Source organism: Haliotis rubra, unplaced genomic scaffold, assembly GCF_003918875.1.
Source record: "Haliotis rubra isolate DU_JTF1 unplaced genomic scaffold, ASM391887v1 Scf170, whole genome shotgun sequence".
Taxonomy (NCBI): Eukaryota; Metazoa; Mollusca; class Gastropoda; order Lepetellida; family Haliotidae; genus Haliotis; species Haliotis rubra.
This window is the reverse complement of record NW_025765670.1, coordinates 346,288-370,209: the sequence shown is the minus strand read 5'-3', so window position 1 is coordinate 370,209 and position 23,922 is coordinate 346,288. Positions and strand designations below refer to the sequence as shown.

Sequence of the window (23,922 nt, the reverse complement as noted above, 5' to 3'; positions counted from 1 at the left end):
AGCTCAGTTTTAATTGTCTCCTTACAGACAGCCACAGTTCCTCTATCAATCATATCCAGCCTTAAGTTTTCTAAACTCCTTCGTTTGTTTTTAGAAACAAGAATACCAAGCCGCCTCCTGTCACCGACAGTCAATTTTCTTGGCCTACCTGCACCTCCCTGGTGCTCAATGCCACATCCATTTGCAATATGTTTCAAAACACGATAAACAGTGGACAAAGGGATGCCTGTTCTACATGAAATCACTTTAGCTGATCTGATGTCCTTGTTATAATACTCTAAAATCAACTTCCTCTTCTCTAAATCATCCAAACTGAGGATCACTGAAAATGTCGTCTGCTAGCAAGTAAATAAAGGAGGGATAACTCTTGAAAAACTAATGAAAAAGGATTAACGGAGTTGTCTTACTTGATAGCTGGTCAAGGTTGTTTATATTAGAAACCAAGATATTGAAAATAATAATTTCTGGTCATACTATATTGTTTATACTTAGAAATCCAATTAAAGATATTCCTAAAATTCTCAATAATTCCTGGTCATACTATATTTCAGGGTACACTGTTACACGACATTAGTAACACGAATGTAGTTACAGAGCGTTAGATACAGGTAGATATTTCAGGGTAGAAGTTACATGGCAGTGGTTACACTGTTACATGACATTAGTAACACGGGTGTAGTTACAGAGCGTTAGATACAGGTAGATATTTCAGGGTAGAAGTTACATGGCAGTGGTTACACTGTTACATGACATTAGTAACACGGGTTTAGTTAGCAGAGCGTTAGATACAGGTAGATATTTCAGGGTAGAAGATACATGGCAGTGGTTACATTGTTACATGACATTAGTAACACAGAATGTAGTTACAGAGAGCGTTAGATACAGGTAGATATTTCAGGGTAGAAGTTACATGGCAGTGGTTACACTGTTACATGACATCAGGAACACCGGTGTAGTTAGACAGTTACAGAAACAAAGTTCAGGTAGAACTTGACTGAAATACCAAACATTTCATAGACCCAAATTAACACGACCAGTACTCTACAAATATCCCAAGAAACTATCGAGTGCCTGAGTAAATACCATGCCAGCTCCTCCGGTCTACAAACCAGCCCTTGATGGCATATTGTGAATTGACCTTCGAACATCCATGTACCCGGTGTTAGAAGTGCATCCACTGAAGTGGACCCTGGTATTGTCATACATGGTATTAGAGATGCATTCTAATTCTGATCACGCCTACTTTAAGAAAACCCCAAATGTGGCTTGTTAACATGTAAGATAAGAGTGGCGTCGTAATTCACTGTGAAAGTTGTGTATCCTATGCAAACCAGACAGTTACATCGTGAGTTGGCCACGATTATGTTTTTGTCAGCACCATATCTATGTGTACCTGTTGTGAAAAAATAGGGTTACAGTCTACTATAGCATGTTCCTCTCGCCAGGCAAATATCGTGGTCTTTGTACCATATAGTGCGTTAGGTCTATGCGTATGTCTGTCTTCTTAATAATTACCGTAGAACTACAATTGTTTACTTTTTGGATTAAAAGTAAAAGTAAAAGTACCCGGAAGTTTTGGATACTAAAAGTAATAACTCTTGAAAATTGAAAATTGGCTGTGGGTTAGTCCTCTGGTTAGAGCGTTCGTTCGTCACGTCAAAGATCATGGTTCGATTCCCACTTAGGGACACAATGTGAATTCGATTTCTGGTGTCCCACCCCGTTTTATTGCTGGAATATTGCTGAAAGCGGCGTAAAACTAAACTCACTCACTGAACATTGATGGAGATGAACTCAACAGTGGAAACATAACCATGTTGACATGTATGCATATTACTCCTTCTTGAATTATGTCCAATCTGGATCCAATGCCAATGAGACAAGCTGCATGAAGAAAGATGTTTGTGTACTTACATCACCTCGGTGCTATGCTCTTCTAAGGTCTGCAACTCTGCAGAGTCAATCACAACACATATACTCACAGCACAACCAGTCCCCGTTTCAGCTAACCCACACGAATAACCCACAACCATTGTTCCGAACCCGTGAAGGTCCGGGTTAGAATTGGTCTTCAGCCAACCATGCTTGTCAGAACGGGATCGGGTGAACAGGCTCGCATACGTGGTTAACACGTGTCATCGTATCCCAGTTGCGTAGATCAATGCTCATGATGTTGATCTCTGGATTGTCTGATCCATTTACAGGCCACCCTCATACAGCGGCATTTAACAAGAAAAATCCAAACCGATTGTCCCGACCCCACCTCTACCGATACCTGTAGGTGAGATTTTAATTCACATTCTATAAGACTGCCTGTGTAACCTTCACCTGGTGGACTGTGTAACTTGCCGAGGATATCAGCACAAATGTAGGTAATTAAAACGAGTGCCCCTGAACGAGATCAACCAGGTCAGTAAACGGTGGTTACGCCGCAGTCAACAATATGCCTGTAGGTAAACAGTCTAGTGACCCATAGCATTAGCATACATTTACAGTTGGGATACGATGGCATTTGTCAAGCCAGTCATCGAGACTCACCAGTGGATCCCCTCAGTTGACAAGCACGGGTAGCTGAAGACCAATTCTACCCAGATCTTCACGCGTCTTATGTATGCAACATATTCGCTGATTCTTAATTTAAAAAACAGAAATGAACATGATTTTCAGGTACGCTCAAAGCAGTTGTTGTACTCTCGAATCGACGTTGTAACGGAAGCTCTTGTTACAAGACAAGCAGACTTCGCAGGAAGGCCCGATACATATGTTGGTAAGAAATCATTCACCAAAAAAGCTCACAAACATACTTCAAACCAGAAACAAATAATCGGACAAATCGATGAAGGTCTCTCAGGCAGTCCTAATATCAATCTTATCAAAATATCTTCGTGACAATTTTTTCCTTGTTTTTATAGCTTTGTTTACAAACAACAACATACAGCTGTAATACTACTGACACAAATAAATACTCATGATATTGTCAGACTTGTACAATCGACTCTGCTTTTAGCAGAGATTTCTTCAAGACGTGGAAAGGGTTTTGTCGCTTCTAATTCACAGCTTTGTCCACACACACATTTCGAACCAGACCTTAAAATCTTTTATTGGGATTATAATATTGCACTTTCATATTGAGATATTTGAGTGGTCAGTAGATTGCATCTCAAAGCGGGCACTGAAATCAAGGAGTGTGTATCTGTAAAACCAAAATAATGATCGTCATTGACGATCACGCTTTGATAAGGATCACAAACATTCCCAACTTTACTTAAACGTAGATTTATAATTTAAAATTGTATCCATTTAAAACGGGATAAATAATGATATGGTAACACATCTTTAGGAAAACAGCCGCTTTAAGCTAACCGTATGCACTTGATACACGAGTAACCATAAAAATGGTTTTCATGGCACCAACCAACCAAATTTGACCCCACATCATAGTTTTCTGTTGAATCAATGATTTGATCTTAGCAAAGTGTAAATAGTATATACTAACAAAGATATTGACGCACAGCACCTCACCTGATAGATACTCTGAACATTGCTGAGTTGAAGTACTGTCACTGTTTACAAATTCACCACATTCATCAATATCAGTGTAATAAGCTTATACACACGCGCGCAGTTACACACACAGGCACACACATACGTTTATATCATCTCTCCTCATGTAAATTTCGCTGGCAAATTCACAGCTTTTTAGGCATGTAGTCTCTGTGTGTGTGTTGTGTTTGTGTGTAGGAGTTGGGAGGTATGATGGGTGGATGGATATGGTTTTTTAACACTTTGTTTAATCCTAGCAACTAAATTAACCGAGGGAGGAAATGACAAGCCTCGTATGGTCCAAGATGGAAGCTGCACCGGAAAATTGCATATAAAGATCTTACGGAAAATTTTCACTTTTTATGCAAAGATGGCATGGGTAATATGTAGTTGCCAAATATGAAATCTTTCATCAAACATTGCATTCGAATAAATACTTAACTACGTCTTGACTACGGTTGACGAAGGCCATAGGCACTAGGGTCCTTACTCTGCGAAATGCCTGATCGAGTCAAGTTGCAGTTGTCGGCCTTAGAGGTCATTTAGTCTTCCTTTAATCTCGTCCCAAAGATGTTCTTTTTGACTTAGATCCGGACTGAGTGCATGCCATTGTAGGCTTTGAATGCCATGGTGTCTTAGTAAGTCCAATATTGCTCTGGCAGTGTTAGCACGAGCGTTGTCTTGCTGGAAGCTGTGATTTCTGTGACGTTCAAAATGTGGTACACCTTCGGGTCTTATGGCTTGGTCAATATAACGAGCAGCTGTTACATTCCTCGTCATGGACCGAGATTCTGAAACAACACTGGGCCATCTCTCTGGTTCAGACCGATTGCACCCCACACCATGATGCTTGGACCACCCCACGAGTTTCTTTCAACAATACACTCATTGGCTGTCGAAACACAATATCGGCTTTCATCAGAAAAAGCACAGTTCTCCATTGTCGACAACGCCAATTTCGATGCTGAGTTGCTCATTGCAGTTGGTTATGGCAGTGATTAGCGATGAGGACAGGACCACGATATTGTCTGTGACAGCGGAGGTTTCTTCCGCGCAAACGTCGACGCACTGTATAGGCACTTGATGGATCTGTTGTGAGTCCCAATGGTCTGGCGTGCTGTTTCCGTCGCTCTGGTGAAGCGATCCTGCAGATGGTTGCGCACAATCTGACGGTGTTGACAACGCATGCACATATCTCACTTATAATTAATCCCTCAGGTTGGTGGAAATAAAATCAAACTTCTACTTACAGGTAAGTTTCAAATTCAATGTGTCCCGGGGAAATTTCGGAGTGGCTGTATCTGCTCAGATAATCTGTTGCTGCGTATCTGAATAGCCTCTGAATTGAATTAATGTTTAAACATATAGTATTTCCACAGGAGAAAATCATTCATTCTCACTGAACAGCAACACATTTACGCCCACAGACAACACGCCGTGAATATCTGCACAGTCAAAAGTGGGTCATGGCTTGGCTCGATGTTATTATCACTCATAGAGTTGACTGTGCCCGTGTACTGGGGCGTGTCTTTCGTGCCTGCGGGCTTCACACTGGATTCTCTACCAAGCTAGGACGACTGCCGCGCTTTGCTGTATTTCGAGGTATGTAATATACGTACTGACATCATTACCGTTCTCACGCTATCCATTGTCAATTACAGAGACGGTTTTCCGGGATATGCTCCGATGTAAACAAACAGCTTCACTGTGTGTAATGTATGGTCCTCCAGACAGTATTTACTGTACCGTGGTTACTGGGTGATCGTGTCTGTCTTGAAACAGTGCATGCATTTCCACAATCAAACAGGGCATGACACAATATTCGCTGTCGGTGTAATCATGATGTATCACAGTGTCACACCATCGTTATCATGATGTATCACAGTGTCGGTGTTGTTGACATGATATATCACAGTGTCACACCATCGTTATCATGATGTATCACAGTGTCGGTGTTGTTGACATGATATATCACAGGGTCACACCATCGTTATCATGATGTATCACAGTGTCGGTGTTGTTATCATGATGTATCACAGTGTCACACCGTCGTTATGATGATGTATCACAGTGTCGGTGTTGTTGACATGATATATCACAGTGTCGCACCATCGTTATCATGATGTATCACAGTGTCGGTGTTGTTATCATGATATATCACAGTGTCACACCGTCGTTATCATGATGTATCACAGTGTCGGTGTTGTTGACATGATATATCACAGTGTCAGTGTTGTTGACATGATATATCACAGTGTCGCACCATCGTTATCATGATGTATCACAGTGTCAGTGTTACATGATATATCACAGTGTCACACCATCGTTATCATGATGTATCACAGTGTCAGTGTAGTCATGATATATCACAGTGTCAGACCATCGTTATCATGATGTATCACAATGTCAGTGTTGTTGACATGATATATCACAGTGTCACACCGTCGTTATCATGATGTATCACAGTGTCGGTGTTGTTGACATGATATATCAGAGTGTCACACCGTCGTTATCATGATGTATCACAATGTCGGTGTTGTTGACATGATATATCACAGTGTCACACCATCGTTATCATGATGTATCACAGTGTCGGTGTAGTCATGATATATCACAGTGTCACACCGTCGTTATCATGATGTATCACAGTGTCGGTGTTGTTGACATGATATATCACAGTGTCACACCGTCGTTATCATGATGTTTCACAATGTCAGTGTTGTTGACATGATATATCACAGTGTCACACCATCGTTATCATGATGTATCACAATGTCAGTGTTGTTGACATGATATATAACAGTGTCACACCATCGTTATCATGATGTATCACAGTGTCGGTGTAGTCATGATATATCACAGTGTCACACCATCGTTATCATGATGTATCACAGTGTCGGTGTTGTTGACATGATATATCACAGTGTCACACCGTCGTTATCATGATGTTTCACAATGTCAGTGTTGTTGACATGATATATCACAGTGTCACACCATCGTTATCATGATGTATCACAATGTCAGTGTTGTTGACATGATATATAACAGTGTCACACCATCGTTATCATGATGTATCACAGTGTCGGTGTTGTTGACATGATATATCACAGTGTCACACTATCGTTATCATGATGTTTCACAATGTCAGTGTTGTTGACATGATATATCAGAGTGTCACACCGTCGTTATCATGATGTATCACAATGTCGGTGTTGTTGACATGATATATCACAGTGTCACACCATCGTTATCATGATGTATCACAGTGTCGGTGTAGTCATGATATATCACAGTGTCACACCATCGTTATCATGATGTATCACAGTGTCGGTGTTGTTGACATGATATATCACAGTGTCACACCGTCGTTATCATGATGTTTCACAATGTCAGTGTTGTTGACATGATATATCACAGTGTCACACCATCGTTATCATGATGTATCACAATGTCAGTGTTGTTGACATGATATATAACAGTGTCACACCATCGTTATCATGATGTATCACAGTGTCGGTGTTGTTGACATGATATATCACAGTGTCACACCATCGTTATCATGATGTATCACAGTGCCGATGTTGTTGACATGATATATCACAGTGTCACACCGTCGTTATCATGATGTATCACAATGTCAGTGTTGTTGACATGATATATCACAGTGCCACATCGTCATTATCATGATATATCACAGTGTCACACCGTCTTTATAATGATATGTCACAGATTCTAAGATGCTTCGGTGAAAGATCAAACCCGCCGTAAGTACTCTATCAGGCGATAATGTGCACTTTTTGCATTACGTCACAATGTATTCGCGTCACTTTTAGAAAAGAAATACAGTTGGCTCTACCACCATGTCCTCGTGTTTTAACTATAATAGTTCAGGGCGAAAGTGTGCTTTATTACACTATACATGGTGGTAGAGCGAACTGTATTTCTTAAGTCATTGTCATGATATATCACAGTGTCGGGTCTTGTGTCGTTATTCAGCAGTGGCTTCCCTACACTCTCAGATTCACTGTTGAACCTCACTCACTCAGAAATGTGTTTATTTCTTTGAGAGGTCTTTAGAAGTTGGAGCAGTAAGAAAGGATAACAATGTATGGATGTTCAACTTCTTTATTACGGTGAGACGTTTGGGGGTGTAGGTTCTAACAGTGTTATCAGGCAAGCAAGAGTAAGGATTGTGAGGGAAGTGTGGGAAGTGTTTATACAGTACAATAGGCAGTCGGGCTACAATAGCATGTGAAACCAGTAAACTACACATTGCTTAAGATATGCAGAAACATTAACACGTCAAGCCTGCAGTATAAACAAAGTGAATGTATGTTTATTGGAATTATCAACATTTAGTGACGTCATCTTCTTGAACTTCGACCGGTGAATGTCATGATGACATTTTCACAAAGATTCCTGGGGCTGATAATAATTAAGGTGTTAAATGGAATCGTGGAGTGCACCAATTTGGGTTTGGGTTAGGACAGGTTAGGACAAAAGTAGCTGCCACTTAATTTTCTGAAGTTTTTCCAAACTTACGATCAAGCTCCAGTTTTAGTAAGAAAAATGCACATGCCTCGCATTGCATGAGAACAATGTGCCCCTTTCTAGCGGACTTGATTACTATGCCATTGGATACAATTGGTTACATTTATTTTTTCATTAAAATACACAATCGAGTGTTTAAACATGGAAAAAGGACATCTAAACTAAAATTAAAAAGTTGCTCCCGAAAACGGATGGAGCGGTCAGACTTGATTCTGTGTCATCCTACTCCGCCAGTGTGCGACGTTGCTATTGATATCAATCACTGGTTTGTCCAAGACTCGATTATTACCACTTATTGTAGCATCTGGAGTACTATAACTATGTAGACTGCAGATGTAAATCACACAAATGTCATCATATCTTTGGCCTTCCAAACCACTGGCGGTGGGATAGACAATGGTTAAAGCGTTTGAGAATCTCGCTGAAGACCCAACAATGGTGTGAAGCCCATTTTTCGGTGTGCCTTGGCGTGATTGTGCTGGAATATTGCTAAAAGCGGCGTAAAACTGAACTCACTCACACTAACAAAACCCTCCCTTCCATGTAAAATATTCATATTACATTACATGTTACCCTGACATTTTACGGGGGCGGAGGGGTAGTCTAGTGGTTAAAGCGTCCGCTCGTCACACCGAAGACCCGGGTTCGATTCCCCACATGGGTACAATGTGCGAAGCCCATTTCTGGTGTCCCCCGCCGTGATGTTGCTGGAATATTGCTAAAAGCGGCGTAAAACCAAATTCACTCACTCACTCAGTCATTGACATTTTACAAAGTAGTCCTGCTTCGTCTCACAGCGCTTCATCAGTAAGAGGCGACTAACGGGATCGCGTGGTGAGGCTGGATGAGGTTGACACATGTCATCGTATCCCACTTGCGTCGATCGATGCTCATGATATTGATCACTGGATTGTATGGTCCAGACTCGATTATTTACAAACCGCCGTTATATAGGTTGAATATTGCTGAGTGGATTTAAACAAGCAAACAAATGCTTTCAACGCCTCATTATTTCCGCTAATTATTCTCACATCTGACATTCCGCCAAGCAAACGTTGCAGGAAAGAATTCATGTTAAATAAATGTTACTGCTATTATGGGCAGTTAGTTTTCATATTTGTTTATAGTCATTTCTTCAATCTTAAACGGATATGTGCGGTGGCATATGAATATTAAGCAAATATGCATTGCCTTTGTTGAAAGAAATAGATACGAGGCCATCGGTGACCACGAAAAAAGCGCACGGCACAGACAGAATCACCGCACGCCGGTCGAGTCTACGCGTCTCTCGTCAGCACTTAATGGTTAAATGATTTGAGTCAGAGTTGAAACACATTCTTCCTTGATTATGTCTGGGACTGTTCACCATCGAGAAAAACGCTTCAGGAGTAACAAAATAGACGGGACATTCCAACTGACCCGTGTATCGTCTGCCCTTTCGGTTCGCATGCAGCTTGAACACGCAAGCATTATATATGTATATATAAAATGAGGCTTTAGAGCCACCGTTGATTGTCTATAGATATTCATTAATTTTAAGTTTTAAATGTAAGCATTTTTGTCCTCGGATGTGAATTAGAGGCATACGATTTTATCTCTGACTTAATACTGTTTAAATTATAGCACCCAAGCCCTAATTTCTTACTGAAGATACAAGAACAGAAAAGAACGGAAGAAGAAGACTGAATATTTTCTTTAGCGACTGATTCAAGACATACATTTTCTCTGATAAATTTCTTTCCACAAAACAGAGTGACAGAAGGACCGACTGACAGACAGTTTATTCAGTATTTAATATATCGTGCTTGCATTTGTGTCTCTAAAGCCGTTCTTGATGCCGCCGCATGCTCCCCCCACCCACACACACACACACACACACACACCCAAAATGTCAAAGAATATGTGATATAAACTCGCAAGAAGAGTAAACTACGCTGATCATGAAATTCGCATGGCGTGTCGTGTCGTTGATATTCTGTGTGCCAAGGTCAACCTGACCTCACATAATCAGTGAACCTACTCACCGCTGTGGAAATTGTTTAGCAGTAGACTTGATATAATGTACCATTGCTTGACTGAAGAAGTTTACAATGCCGGTCTCTCTGTGGGCACATGTACACGTGTATAACCCGGGCCGTGTTTACAATGTCCTGTTGTTGGGTACACATAGACTTGATTATCAGAGGTTGGTGAGTGAGTGTTGGTATGGATAGTTGGGTGATTAAGTGAGTAACAGAACGGTATTTACGGGAGTTAAAGGGGGCAGCTACAATGTCAGGGTTGTGGTTAAAAAGGTGTAGTTACATGGTGGTTGTTATGTGTTGTAGTTAGGTGGTTGGAGTATATTGTTGTAGTTACGTGGTTGTAGTTACGTGGTTGTAGTTACAAGGTTGTAGTTACATGATTGTAGTTACATGGGTGTAGTTACTTGGTTGTAGTTACATGGCTGTAGTTACGAGGTTGTAGTTACGTGGTTGTAGTTACGTTGTTGTAGTTACATGGTTGTAGTTACGTGGCTGTAGTTACATGGATGTAGTTGCATGGGTGTAGTTACATGGTTGTGGTTACATGGCTGTAGTTACATGGTTGTAGTTACATGGATGTAGTTACGTGGTTGTAGTTGCATGGCTGTAGTTACGTGGTTGTAGTTACATGGTTGTAGTTACATGGTTGTAGTTACATGGTTGTAGTTACATGGATGTAGTTACATGGTTGTAGTTACGTGGTTGTAGTTACGTGGTTGTAGTTACATGGCTGTAGTTACATGGCTGTAGTTACATGGATGTAGTTACGTAGTTGTAGTTACGTGGTTGTAGTTACATGGCTGTAGTTACATGGATGTAGTTACGTGGTTGTAGTTACATGGCTGTAGTTACATGGATGTAGTTACGTGGTTGTAGTTACGTGGTTGTAGTTACATGGATGTAGTTACATGGCTGTAGTTACATGGATGTAGTTACGTGGTTGTAGTTACGTGGTTGTAGTTACATGGTTGTAGTTACGTGGTTGTAGTTACATGGCTGTGGTTGTAGTTACATGGCTGTAGTTACATGGCTGTAGTTACATGGATGTAGTTACGTGGTTGTAGTTACGTGGTTGTAGTTACATGGTTGTAGTTACATGGCTGTAGTTACATGGCTGTAGTTACATGGTTGTAGTTACATGGCTGTAGTTACATGGTTGTAGTTACATAGTTGTAGTTACATGGCTGTAGTTACATGGCTGTAGTTACATGGATGTAGTTACGTGGTTGAAGTTACGTAGTTGTAGTTACGTGGTTTAAGTTACATGGTTGTAGTTACATGGTTGTAGTTACGTTTACATGGTTGTAGTTACGTGGTTGTAGTTACATAGTTGTTGCATGTTACATGGCTGTAGTTACATGGCTGTAGTTACATGGCTGTAGTTACATGGATGTAGTTACGTGGTTGTAGTTACGTAGTTGTAGTTACGTGGTTGTAAGTTACGTGGTTGTAGTTACATGGTTGTAGTTACATGGTTGTAGTTACATGGCTGTAGTTACATGGCTGTAGTTACATGGATGTAGTTACGTGGTTGTAGTTACATGGTTGTAGTTACATAGTTGTAGTTACATGGCTGTAGTTACATGCTGTAGGCTGTAGTTACATGGATGTAGTTACGTGGTTTAAGTTACGTAGTTGTAGTTACGTGGTTTAAGTTACATGGTTGTAGTTACATGGTTGTAGTTACGTGGTTGTAGTTACATGGTTGTAGTTACATGGTTGTAGTTACGTGGTTGTAGTTACATAGTTGTAGTTACATGGCTGTAGTTGGCTGTAGTTGCATGGCTGTAGTTGCATGGATGTAGTTACATGGTTGTAGTTACATGGTTGTAGTTACATGGCTGTAGTTACATGGATGTAGTTACATGGTTGTAGTTACATGGTTGTAGTTACATAGATGTAGTTAGGTTGAAGTTACATGGATGTAGTTACGTGGTTGTAGTTACGTGGTTGTAGTTACATGGTTGTAGTTATATGGATGTAGTTACGTGGTTGTAGTTACGTGGATGTAGTTACGTGGTTGTAGTTACATGGATGTAGTTACATGGTTGTAGTTACATGGTTGTAGTTACATGGCTGTAGTTACATGGTTGTAGTTACATGGCTGTAGTTACATGGATGTAGTTACATGGTTGTAGTTACATGGTTGTACTTACATAGATGTAGTTAGGTTGAAGTTACACAGTTTTAGTTACTCGGCGGTAGTTACATTGTTGTAGTTATTGCTACTTAGTTGCTGCTAAATTGTTTAATTAAATGGTTGTAGTTTCTTAGTTGTTGCTACATAGTTGTAATTTCATGGTTGTAGTTATTTTGTGTTGGTTGTATTTACAGTACAGAAGTTGTAGTTATAGAGTTGAACTTACAAGGTAGTGGCTGAAGGATGTTGTTACATGGGACTTGGGAGTAGTTACATGGTTGTAATTACATGGCAGGTGGTATGTTCTACATACTCTATGTAGACTAGCATCTACTCCCTGAAGTGAAGATATTTTACAGAAAATAATCACATTCACACATGGCAGTAGTCACAGAGTTGTAGTCACATGTTTGTATTTACAGGACAGTAGTCATGTGGTACAAATTCTATGTAGACTAACATCTGGGCCCACTTGCACAGAGCAATCTTAGTTACAATCAATCTTAGGGCCTTACAATCAACTTTACAATCACCATACAATTGCCCTAATCCACTTTCACAAAGCCGATCTTAGCGCGATTGTAAGACCGCATGGATTTAAGATCGCGATCTTAGCTAAGATCGCGCTCTTCAACGGTGGAGGTGCGAATTTCTTAAACTCGACTCCTGTCTACAGTTGTCTGCAAGTGCGCATAGCATACTGCGCAAATAGAGAGTGATACTGGTCCCTGCACACAATACATGCCTCCCTAAATTGCACTTTGCAGAATTTTCATGAAAAACATTTCAAGAAATCATCGAAGGAAACGATTACGTGGACGATAACATATATTCTTCTACATTTTAACTGTCTTGATTTATGAACTGAGAATGTGATATTTCAACCACGGAAATAATTATGAAATATTGAACTGCGAAAAAATACATTCATAAATTTGGGTCTAGATTTAGTGACTTAATAATTATGAAAATTATAATAATATATCAAATATCGACAATATTTACTTATGATATAACACCTAAATGCATGATTTGCCACTGGTTGTCAATGAGACATTGTTTAATGCACAGCTGTTTTTTTCCCTTTTTTTGTGTGTGTGTAAAATCCTAAATATACCCTAGAAGTATTGGTTTTCTCACAATATAACAAGAAAATGTAATATGGTTACAGAAGTGTTGTAAATACGAATATCAAATAATATATCGAGAGAGCAGTTGTTAAATACTCATTCACAGTATATTAATGATATGACCCTATTGCGTTGATATATATTTTTCTAAAAGTGAAATTAAAATTGAATCTTGATTTTGCACGTTAACTTGTATCTAATTTTTGATTACTTTAATGATTAACTAAGACAAAATCACTCCATCACCGAAAAGAAAATATCTTGAGCTCTGCGATTGGGCATGACAGACTCTACGGCAACGGCATAGGCCAGGGGAAACCACTCCCATCTTGCCCATAAACTAAAATTATCTGCTCTTGAGTTAATGAAAAGTCACGGCCATGGTTTATTCGCACGCGGACACCATTTGCTAGTATCCTTCTCATCAAAAAGGTATGTTGTTTCACACTTATTCCAACATTGAATCGGGTGGGAATAGTACTTTGTGATATCGACTCGATAGTTCTGTGGTTCACTACAGCAAAATAACAATGTATCCGACGTTAATCGGTTGTGCATTCTCCGTGTTGAAGTGTCGAGGCGAATCATACAGTACAGTTTTATGCAATATAAAAGCAATCTCCAAACGTAAAGCTGATTATTTGCGTGAAACTTGAACACCATTTTGTCACAGACTACAATGATCTTAGCTCCTTACAATTGGTCCCGGACCAATTGTAAGTTTCGATTGTAACTTACAACGATCTTAGCCTACAATCGGTTTGTGCAAGTCGATGGCGATTGTAGCCGAAGCCTAAGATCGCGATCTTGTGGATTTACAATAATTGTAGTGCTAAGATCGTTCTGTGCAAGTGGGCCCTGGTCTCTGTAATGAACATATTTTACAGATAAAACGGTTCCTTAATTACATTTATAAAATCATATACAAAAAAGCCTAGAGGCCTTCTTCGTGTGGTAATCTAAATGTCTTTTTTAAAAAGGTAAAAATGTATTTTAATTTTAATCTTGTGTGTTCATATATATTGTGCTTGGTTACTCCATTCTTCTTCACTGGGGTATAGGATTGTGATGAATCCTGTGAAACAATGTCATCATCTCAAAGAATGAAAGTTGTACATATTCTGATCCTTAGTATCATATCACATGTGTATTTTAGACATCTGTTGTGTTGGGGAGCGTATCAGAATGTAATATTTGTAATTATCCGTTGGCGTTGGTCTTTGTGAATGGCTTCCACCTTTCTTTGCATACATAATTCAATAGTTACTTGAAGTTTCCTTCTTTACGGTGTTTGAAGTTTAATTTCATGCCAGGAAATATCGTGATGAGGATGTTGTTATTTGTTTACATAAATTTAAACTAACGAAAACATATCAGCATGTAAATGCACCCTTAAAAGTAGGAGATGATACTCGAAAATAACTGAAAATTGCCATTAATTTCCATTTACAGCTGTAAGACAATACATGAACGAAATGGGAACACATTACTAACGGTATGGCTGAGTGGCTATCTTCAACCAGCAGTCTTCAAACAATATCATGACTGCAAACCAATACTTGAGGGCATGATTGTGAAATGACCTTCGATCACGGTGTTAGAAGTGCATCTGCTGAAGTGGACCCTGGTATTACTATATATGGTATTAGAAACGTATTCTAACCACAGTGATTTAAACATAGCCCAAATATGGATTGTAAACAAGTTTTGTCTCTTGGGACACGAGAAATGTATCATTGTAGGTTCAAATACCAATTGACCACTATTATGTGTCTATGTTTGTGATCAGCATATATGTACCTTCGTGTTTCATCAACGTAGTACCTAAGTCACGAACTGACACCCTCTGGTTCAGATAGTCCTTGTCTAGCGGTTGTGAAAAAAGGACAGCGGTCTCCTCTCGCCAGGCAAACATTGCGCTCTTTGTAAGTGTACCGTCACGTTGTATTGAGTCATGTGGGTTGTTTGGTTTGCTGCTCTGTGTGTTGTGTGTGTGTGTGTGTGTGTGTGTGTGTGTGTGTGTGTGTGTGTGTGTGTGTGTGTGTGTGTGTGTGTGTGTGTGTGTGTGTGTGTGTGTGTGTGTGTGTGTGTGTGTGTGTGTGTGTGTGTGTGTGTGTGTGTGTGTGTGTGTGTGTGTGTGTGTGTGTGTGTGTGTGTGTGTGTGTGAACCTCTCTCACTGGATATACCTGTTTCTTTCATCGGATTATAAGACTGCTTGTGTTGACTGGGATATCAACGCAAATGTAGGTCATTGAAATACGTGTCCTTCAACGAGGGCAGTCAGGTCAGTACTCGGGAAATCTGACAAGAACATGCCAGTGAGTATACCCACCTCCCATATAAAGACATATCAAGATATGCTCTGTCAGTCTATGAACAGGAGGTCCATATTTGGTTGTATGACGAAGTCGTCCAAGTCACTCAAACTGTTATTTGTTCATCAAATTAATAGCTACTGCAGCCCACGATCATGCCCACAGAACAGTATGACTCTAACTCTAACACACAAGGCAATATTCTTAGTACAGACGTAAAAAGGTCGATACCGGAAATAACATACAACATCGCTGAGATCGCCTTTGTCGGTGTACCCTAGATGACATTTGCAGAATGCGTGTTGACCCCAAGGTGTATACATGTATGCTTTTAATTTTTTACAGTCGCATCAGTCAATTTCGAGTCGGAATCATACAATCTGGTTTGTATTTGACTGATATGTCTTACAATATTAAGTGGCTGTGATTTCCTTATGTTACAGGACAATCTAAAGAAGAACGATGCTTGAATGTTTAACTCAGTTGTGGCCGCAGTCTGTGGTAACCCAGGCTCTTGTTGTTGGGATAGTGGTTGGACTCATCGCCTATAATCTCTTCAAGAAACGATACAACCTACCGCCCGGGCCCAAAGGATGGCCATTGATTGGAAACCTTTTGGGTAAGTGACTGTTATATATGTTTTATTTTCAGATTAAATTAAGATATATATATATATATATATATATATATATATATATATATATATATATATATATATATATATATATATATATATATATATATATATATATATATATATATATATATATCTATATATATATATATATATATATATATGAATTCCTCGCGTCAGATCGATAGTTCTACTCATCGAATGAATGACTTCAATCATAAGTTATTTTTCGATTTTGCGTAAGTGACTTTTATGTAAATGTCATATTCAATTTGAATTTGACACGTCAGCTCGATATTATTACACATCAGATTACTTGATTAAATAATAATGTGTTCGATTTCCCAACTACATTAAATGTTTAAAGTCTATACTGTCAGAGCTGGATATTATCTCTCAACACATGTAAATTGCGGCTAGTAATCAGGTTATATTTTTTCATGTTCTTGTGTACATGGATTGTGAAGAAGCAGGTGTTAATGTACAAAAACTGTATGTTGTACAAAGCCGACACATATGTACACATATGTGCATACATACACGCATGTGCAAACACCCACTATAAAACGAAATGCAACAAGCGAAAACATTGTAATAACAATTACCACCAATTGACTACAAACCTGCAACTATTATCCCCGTAATATGTAACTACAACCATGTAACCAGAAACAGGTTAGCGTTGCAGTCTGAATGCAACAATGTATCAAGCATCACATTGTAGTAACTACAATCTGAGTACAATTCTGGGTCCCGATCCACAAAACGTTCGTAGCGCAACAACATTCGTAAGCCAACGACAACTCGTAACGTTACGAACGCTTTGTGGATCAGGACGCTGTAAGTACATCTATAACGTGGCTTCGACCGATGTAGCCACATCCATGTACATGCAATCATGTAACAAATACCATGCGTATATAATGTGTAAATACGACCATGTAATTAAGCATGTAAGAAGAGCCATGTAAGTAAAACCACATCATGATGGTACTTTTTATCTCCAGAGCTGCGAGGGGGTCTCCTGTTCCGAAAACTCAGTGATTGGAGCAAAACGTACGGTCCAGTTATGACGATTCAGTTGGGTAAGATTACCTGCTTCACGATGGTACAATGATATATCAGGTAGAAATGTGGAGAGTATCTTCAAATCTAACGCACCAGTGACAAATATATCTAGTGCAGTTAATTATTTTGTCGCACCATATAGGCTATTTTGGTGTGGTTCTTTTTCTGGTGATTTGCTTCGTGATTGTATGTGTCTAATAACTTCTTTAAGTGGCAGTTTGAATGGTATGATGAAGAGGAACACAACTTCTTTTTTGTTATCAAGCAAATGATGATTGATGATTGACCATTTGCTTGATAATGGTGTTAGTATCTACGGCGAAACCTCGCATCTATTATAATGAAGAAGTTGTCTATCCATATAAAGTGTTCGTCTTCGTGTCTCTAACAGGTGCGACGGGTGGGGCAGGACACTCCTGGCTATTGTTGTAAACACCTGGTACCATGACTATTTAATAGAGATCTTCAAGTGCATCCTTAGTTTATTTGTGAATGCTTGGTACTATCACCATTTGATAGTGAGTGATCTGTAAATGCATTCTCAGGTATTTTTGTGAACACTTGGTACCATCACTATTTAAAAGTGATGTTTAAATGTATCCTTAGTTTATTGTGAGCACATTGTACTATCACTATTTGATAATGATCTTCAAATGCATCCTTAATTTTTGTGAACACTTTGTACTATCACTATTTGGTAATGGTCTTCAAATGTATCCTTAGTTTTTGTGAACACTTGGTACTATCACTCTTTGGTAATGGTCTTCAAATGTATCCTTAGTTTTTGTGAACACTTGGTACTATCACTATTTGGTAATGGTCTTCAAATGTATCCTTAGTTTTTGTAAACACTTGGTACTATCACTATTTGGTAATGGTCTTCAAATGTATCCTTAGTTTTTGTGAACACTTGGTACTATCACTCTTTGGTAATGGTCCTCAAATGTATCCTTAGTTTTTGTGAACACTTGGTACTATCACTATTTAATAGTGATCTTCAAATGCATCCTTAGTTTCTGTGAACACTTGGCACTACCACCCATACTATCACTCCATGCATCCGTATGATACAATGATGGATCCCAATCAAATGCAATGCAGACTTGTCACTTTTACAACAGAGGCGGACACACACACACACACACACACACACACACACACACACACACACACACACACACACACACACACTTAAAGAGATATTGCAATACACATTGTGATATATTGAGTGGAATATTTCTGCCCAAGTGCGTATATCATAACTTCATAATAGCTCTGTGTGTGCAACTCGATCTTCTTAGTAGCTGTTACACCATACTTTCCCCATTGTGTATGGCTGTATGCCAATCGTTTACAGATAAATACAATAATATAGAGCCTTAATGTGGAATGTATTGCAACGACGTTTTCCGAACATAATGATAATGGTAACAGTATAACATGATTTTCATAGTCATAGTTGTTTGCTTCAACAGTATGAACTTCAATGCAGTATGTAATTACTGTCACTGTATGTCAGTGATTCATTCAGATTCAATTTCAATATAAACATGTGTTGACATGAACTATTGCAAAATGAAACCAAAACACGATTTAGTTGAACTACTTGAGATTAAAATCTCATGTTATTTCCAATAAGATCCTTGGCTAGAATGTCATTACACAGTCCTACAAATTGTTTAAGACTCAGGCCTTTATGATAAATTGATATCATATGTCCCATTATGAAAGAAACAGAAATAACAAAATACTGCGAACTGTGAAATGGTCACTCAGAGCCAGCGGCTCTACTAATAAATCCAAATAAATATTGGTTAAACCGTTCATTTGAGGCCATTTTATTCCTCCAAATGAAGCCATTCAAACCCTCAAAACGTAAAAGCATTTGGTAGAATATCTGGCAATTTTGGAGCCACTTATAATGACACTTCCACTTGTAAAATGTTACATGAAACCAACAGAAATAAAAGTAGATTTGGCACTTATAGAGCACATTTTGTTGCTATGGAAATCAAGGGCAGATAATTCAAATGGAGCTAACTTTGGATGACCAATATATTGCAGAATCTGAACCATAACGCGATAATCGTATCGCGAGGTACTGTACCGGTATATACCGGTTTACCGGTAATATTGCTCAGCCATAGTAAATGACCATTGAAACTCTCGTGAATACTGGTGAAAATGAACTACTGATTGAATGTAGAAAGCATGAATACTGAGGACACCTTACATGGTCCACTGTGATGGCCAGCCAGGACGTGGGTGGTGTGTCTTTAATAAGAAGGCGACATTCATTACAATAATAGAAATGAACATATTGCTTTTCAGGTACTCTGACTACAGTTGTTCTGAGTCGAATCGACGTTGTAACGGAAGCTCTCATTACAAGACAAGCAGACTTCGCAGGAAGGCCCGATACTTTTGTTGGTAAGGAGACTCAGTCATTTACCACAAGAGCTGCAGACACATTCTTCGAACCAGACCATATAATTCATTATTCAGCTCTATGCTTTTTAATGCGTCATATTGAGTAATCAAAACATTTAAATGTTTTTGAATGTCAAGCAGATTATATTTGCATATTTACAAAAAGTGCAAATCTACGAAAGTCTCCCCGTCCGATTTCATGATCGTTATTGAGATATCTTCATGAAAGTTGTTTCCTAGTTTTCATTGTTTTGGAAAATGACACCTAATAAAACTGTCAAAACTATCTCATGCGTTCGAATGAGCATTGACATACATCTGGTCAGTTCATACACTTTATATATCCAAAGTACGTACACTCACTGAGGGAGGAAAAGACATAGTCCAAGCATCGTACGGCCCAAGATGGAAGTTGCACAGGAAAATAGCATCTAAGGCACTAAGGTAAATTTGGATTTGTTTATGTCAACGTCAAATGGGTTTTATGGGAGATAACCTCAGCTTGAAGATATTCCAGTCACTCAACATCACAACCAAGTTGATGAGAAAGGAACTCCTTGTTATCTTTAAAACTGATATGAATGTTGGTAATACCCATGACTTTCAATGTAGCTTGTAGTTTTAATGAGGAAATGGATTCATTTATCCCCAAAGTAACATTAACTGACAAATTAGAAAGAACATATCATACTGCTCAAAACAAGTTACGTGCCATTGGCAACAATAAAGACACTAAAACTCTTATCAAAACGCAAGAGAATTAATTGTGAAATCTTCACACTGATAACAGCTGTCATTTTCCTATTCACAAATCAATAAGAAAATACGGCAAGGATATTACAAGGACAGATTTGATGTTCAGAAATGCATAAAATGTAAAATAAATATTAAAAAAGCTGACATAAGAATTAAATCAGTGATAGAAAGCTCAACCCAGCAGGAACAGTACTCGAGCTTCTTAGAATGCCTAGGCTGGATAACAAGGGTGAGAACAAAAAGTCTTCATACAAGCGCATCAGATGTAAGATGCCTGTGGCATGCACTTGCTCACTTAAATAGTCCAAATACATTCGAGAAAGTATTATACGATGTTGGCTAGGTCTGTGATATATAATTCGTGCCTCAATATCCTCAAAAGTTGCTCCAAGATTATTCTTCAAGTTTTCTTTTCTTCTCTTGAATCACGTTCTTGAAACCATGAGTTGCACACACCACTCACTGTTATTTTACAAGCTATTTATCATATCAGCCATTTGAGTGAATCTCCCTCTGAATTATTACAGTATAAGGCAGATAAGTTATCTAACGTTTCAGCTGGTACAGACACCACGAGAAACACGCTCCACTGGTGTCTCCTGGCAATGGCTCTCCACCCTGACATTCAGAAGAAGGTTCAGAAAGAGGTGGATTCAGTTATTGGTGGGTTGCAAGAAAGTCAGATGCACTATTTAAAACCCTAGAAACACTCCTGGTGTCCTTTTGTTAGGGTGAAATAAAGGTCCCTGCGAGTCCGTTAAATGACACTTTTGAGCATATACAACCACACATAATATTCTCTTATCATTCACCAAACTCGACAGAGAATGAAAAACTCAGGCTGACCGTCTTATCGTCTTTTCCTTTATTGATTCAGAAAATGTTCAAGCTATCATAATTCAGTGCGTGCATACATCATGCACATGGGGTCCCGGTGTGCCTCTTCGAATTGAGTGTGATTGAAGTTTCTGTGGAAATATTGACTTGTGAAATTGCTAAAATGGCCAAAGAAACACAATGCATCCTGTTAGCAAATAGGATGCAGAATGTTGCGTTACGATGCATTGTGGGTAGTACATATGACCTTGTCCATGTCTCCTTGACAGTGATATTTGTTGTGGTTGCAGGTCCTGATCTGAACGTGCACGTTTCGGACAGGGAGAACTTGCCATACACCGATGCAGTGATACATGAGGTCATGAGGTTGAGGACAGTCGTTCCTATTGGCGTTCCTCACTCCACCCTGTGCGATACCACAGTTGGTAGGTATTACAGTACGTTGCATAACGTATATAATGGAAAAAAGGATAAATATGGGTGATACCTATGGTGTATATGAGCTGGATTTCATCCTGAAAAATAAGAACATTTGTGCACATATATTTTATGAGTTTTTTCATCTTTCTTGGTTCATGTCTGGTCAAGGACAAATGTTTGCTGCCTGTATGTGTATCTCGAGCATCCATGGCACCAGGGCTTCCGAGTCTGATGGTGGTGGTGTCCGCGGCGGCGGTGGTGTCCGAGGCAGTGGTATTGATGGTGGTGGTGGTGCTGCTGCTGCTGATGATGATGTTCCTTTTTGATATTACATTTTAGGCCAATGAAGATGTTTATCATCATGCCATCAAACATGTAGGTAGATAGATTACGTTTATGAGATGCTGATGTATGATTTCCAGGTGGCTACGATGTTCAAAGGGAACAATGGTGGTCATCAACCACGACGCTTTGCACTTTGACCCTGACCAATGGGAGGACGTCAACATGTTAAAACCTGAACGATTCCTTGACTCAGATGGGAAGATGGGTCCGAAACCTGAAAGCTGGCTTCCGTTTTCTGCCGGAAGGAGAGTCTGTCTTGGTGAGACTGTCGCCAAACCCGAGATCCACCTCTTTCTTGCTGGAATCCTGAGGGTATTCTCCATATCACTCGCCCCTGGAACACAACACGACTTTGAGCCACAGAGTAAGGGGATTGTCAATACTCCAGGGAGATACAAGGTTGTTATGGAATGGAGAGGTTAAGTTGGTTATTTGTTTTTAACGTCATTTTGAACAGAGTATCAAGGTCTTTTTATCTTGTCAAAATACTGAACTTCACTCAGCCAGTGAGGGCGGGGTGGTGACAAACACAAGAATTATTATGACGGACAACCTGTGATTCGATACTGCTCAGTGTGACGTTAAAATCAACTAATTAAGACTGACCAATCGGTGAAGAGGTTTAAGACAGATATACTATATAGACAATCATATGATAGGATTTACTCTTTAACTACCACACAGAAAACGTTGTTTGTCTTCTTTCCATTTCAAGTCTATATTTTTTTATTCATTTTGAATGGAATCGCTACTTAAATTTCAAGTCTCATCTTCAATAAATACAATTGTCAAATATAAAAAATTGAACACTTTTGGCACCGACCATTTGCTATTTTGTAGGTGTAGTTATCATGATATATCACAGTGTTGGTGTTGTTATCTTGGTTTATCACAGTGTCGGTGTAGCTGTCAGAATATATCACAGTGTTGGTGTGGTTATCATAATATATCACAGTGTCGGTGTAGTTGTCATGATATATCACAGTGTCGGTGTGGTTATCATGATATATCACAGTGTCGGTGTCTGGTCTTATATCAGATCAGCTTGGCGTGGCTACAGAGGTATTTGTTGATAACCTTGATTCTGTCTAACAAGGAAGTTAGAAAATCCTGAGTCTACTGTTTCAATATCTCACCACTCTCCGAGTGTGTTTTCAAAAAAAAAAAAAGTAGCGCAGTTGCTTAATTTGAAAACTAATTATTGTGCTCACTCATTCAATCGGAGTGATGCAACAATAAAACTTAGAATATTGATGTTACATGGTCTGCAGCCATAACGGCAGTACTGTTTGCCCTGTCACAAGACGCATACGTCCATCAGTGCTTGTGTGACCACGATGCTCTCCTTGGCAAAGACTGAATCAGTGTTGGGATTTGTCCTGTAAAATGTCAAGCCATTGTTCATGCAACGCGGTGGCGTATGTGGAAGATGGCGTGCATGTCTATGGGACTAATTACACAGACGCTTTATCGGGTTGACATCTGGAAATATGGAATTCTATGACAAGACGTAGCAATTCAACAGTAACACTAGCTATAATTTGTGTGTGTAGCGTTGTCATGCTGGAACAACTACGAGCTTTGTGTGGTGTAGCGTTGTCATGCTGGAGCAACTCCGAGCTCACAACTCCGAGCTTTGTGTGGTGTAGCGTTGTCATGCTGGAGCAACTCCGAGCTCACAACTCCGAGCTTTGTGTGCTGTAGCGTTGTCATGCTGGAACAACTCCC

At 39.3% G+C, this 23,922-nt stretch overlaps 1 protein-coding gene across 1 annotated transcript; it reads left to right on the top strand.

Moving 5' to 3' along the window:
* Positions 1 to 5,005: 5,005 nt before the first annotated feature.
* LOC124272544 (steroid 17-alpha-hydroxylase/17,20 lyase-like) lies at positions 5,006 to 23,484 on the top strand. Its single transcript, XM_046707753.1, is given in 10 exon segments — positions 5,006 to 5,145; positions 16,148 to 16,323; positions 17,346 to 17,423; positions 19,738 to 19,836; positions 20,187 to 20,280; positions 20,799 to 20,857; positions 21,151 to 21,255; positions 21,720 to 21,854; positions 22,272 to 22,283; positions 22,286 to 23,484. Coding segments are annotated over 9 exon segments (1,071 nt in total). The 5' UTR covers positions 5,006 to 5,145; positions 16,148 to 16,166; the 3' UTR covers positions 22,618 to 23,484.
* Positions 23,485 to 23,922: the final 438 nt, after the last annotated feature.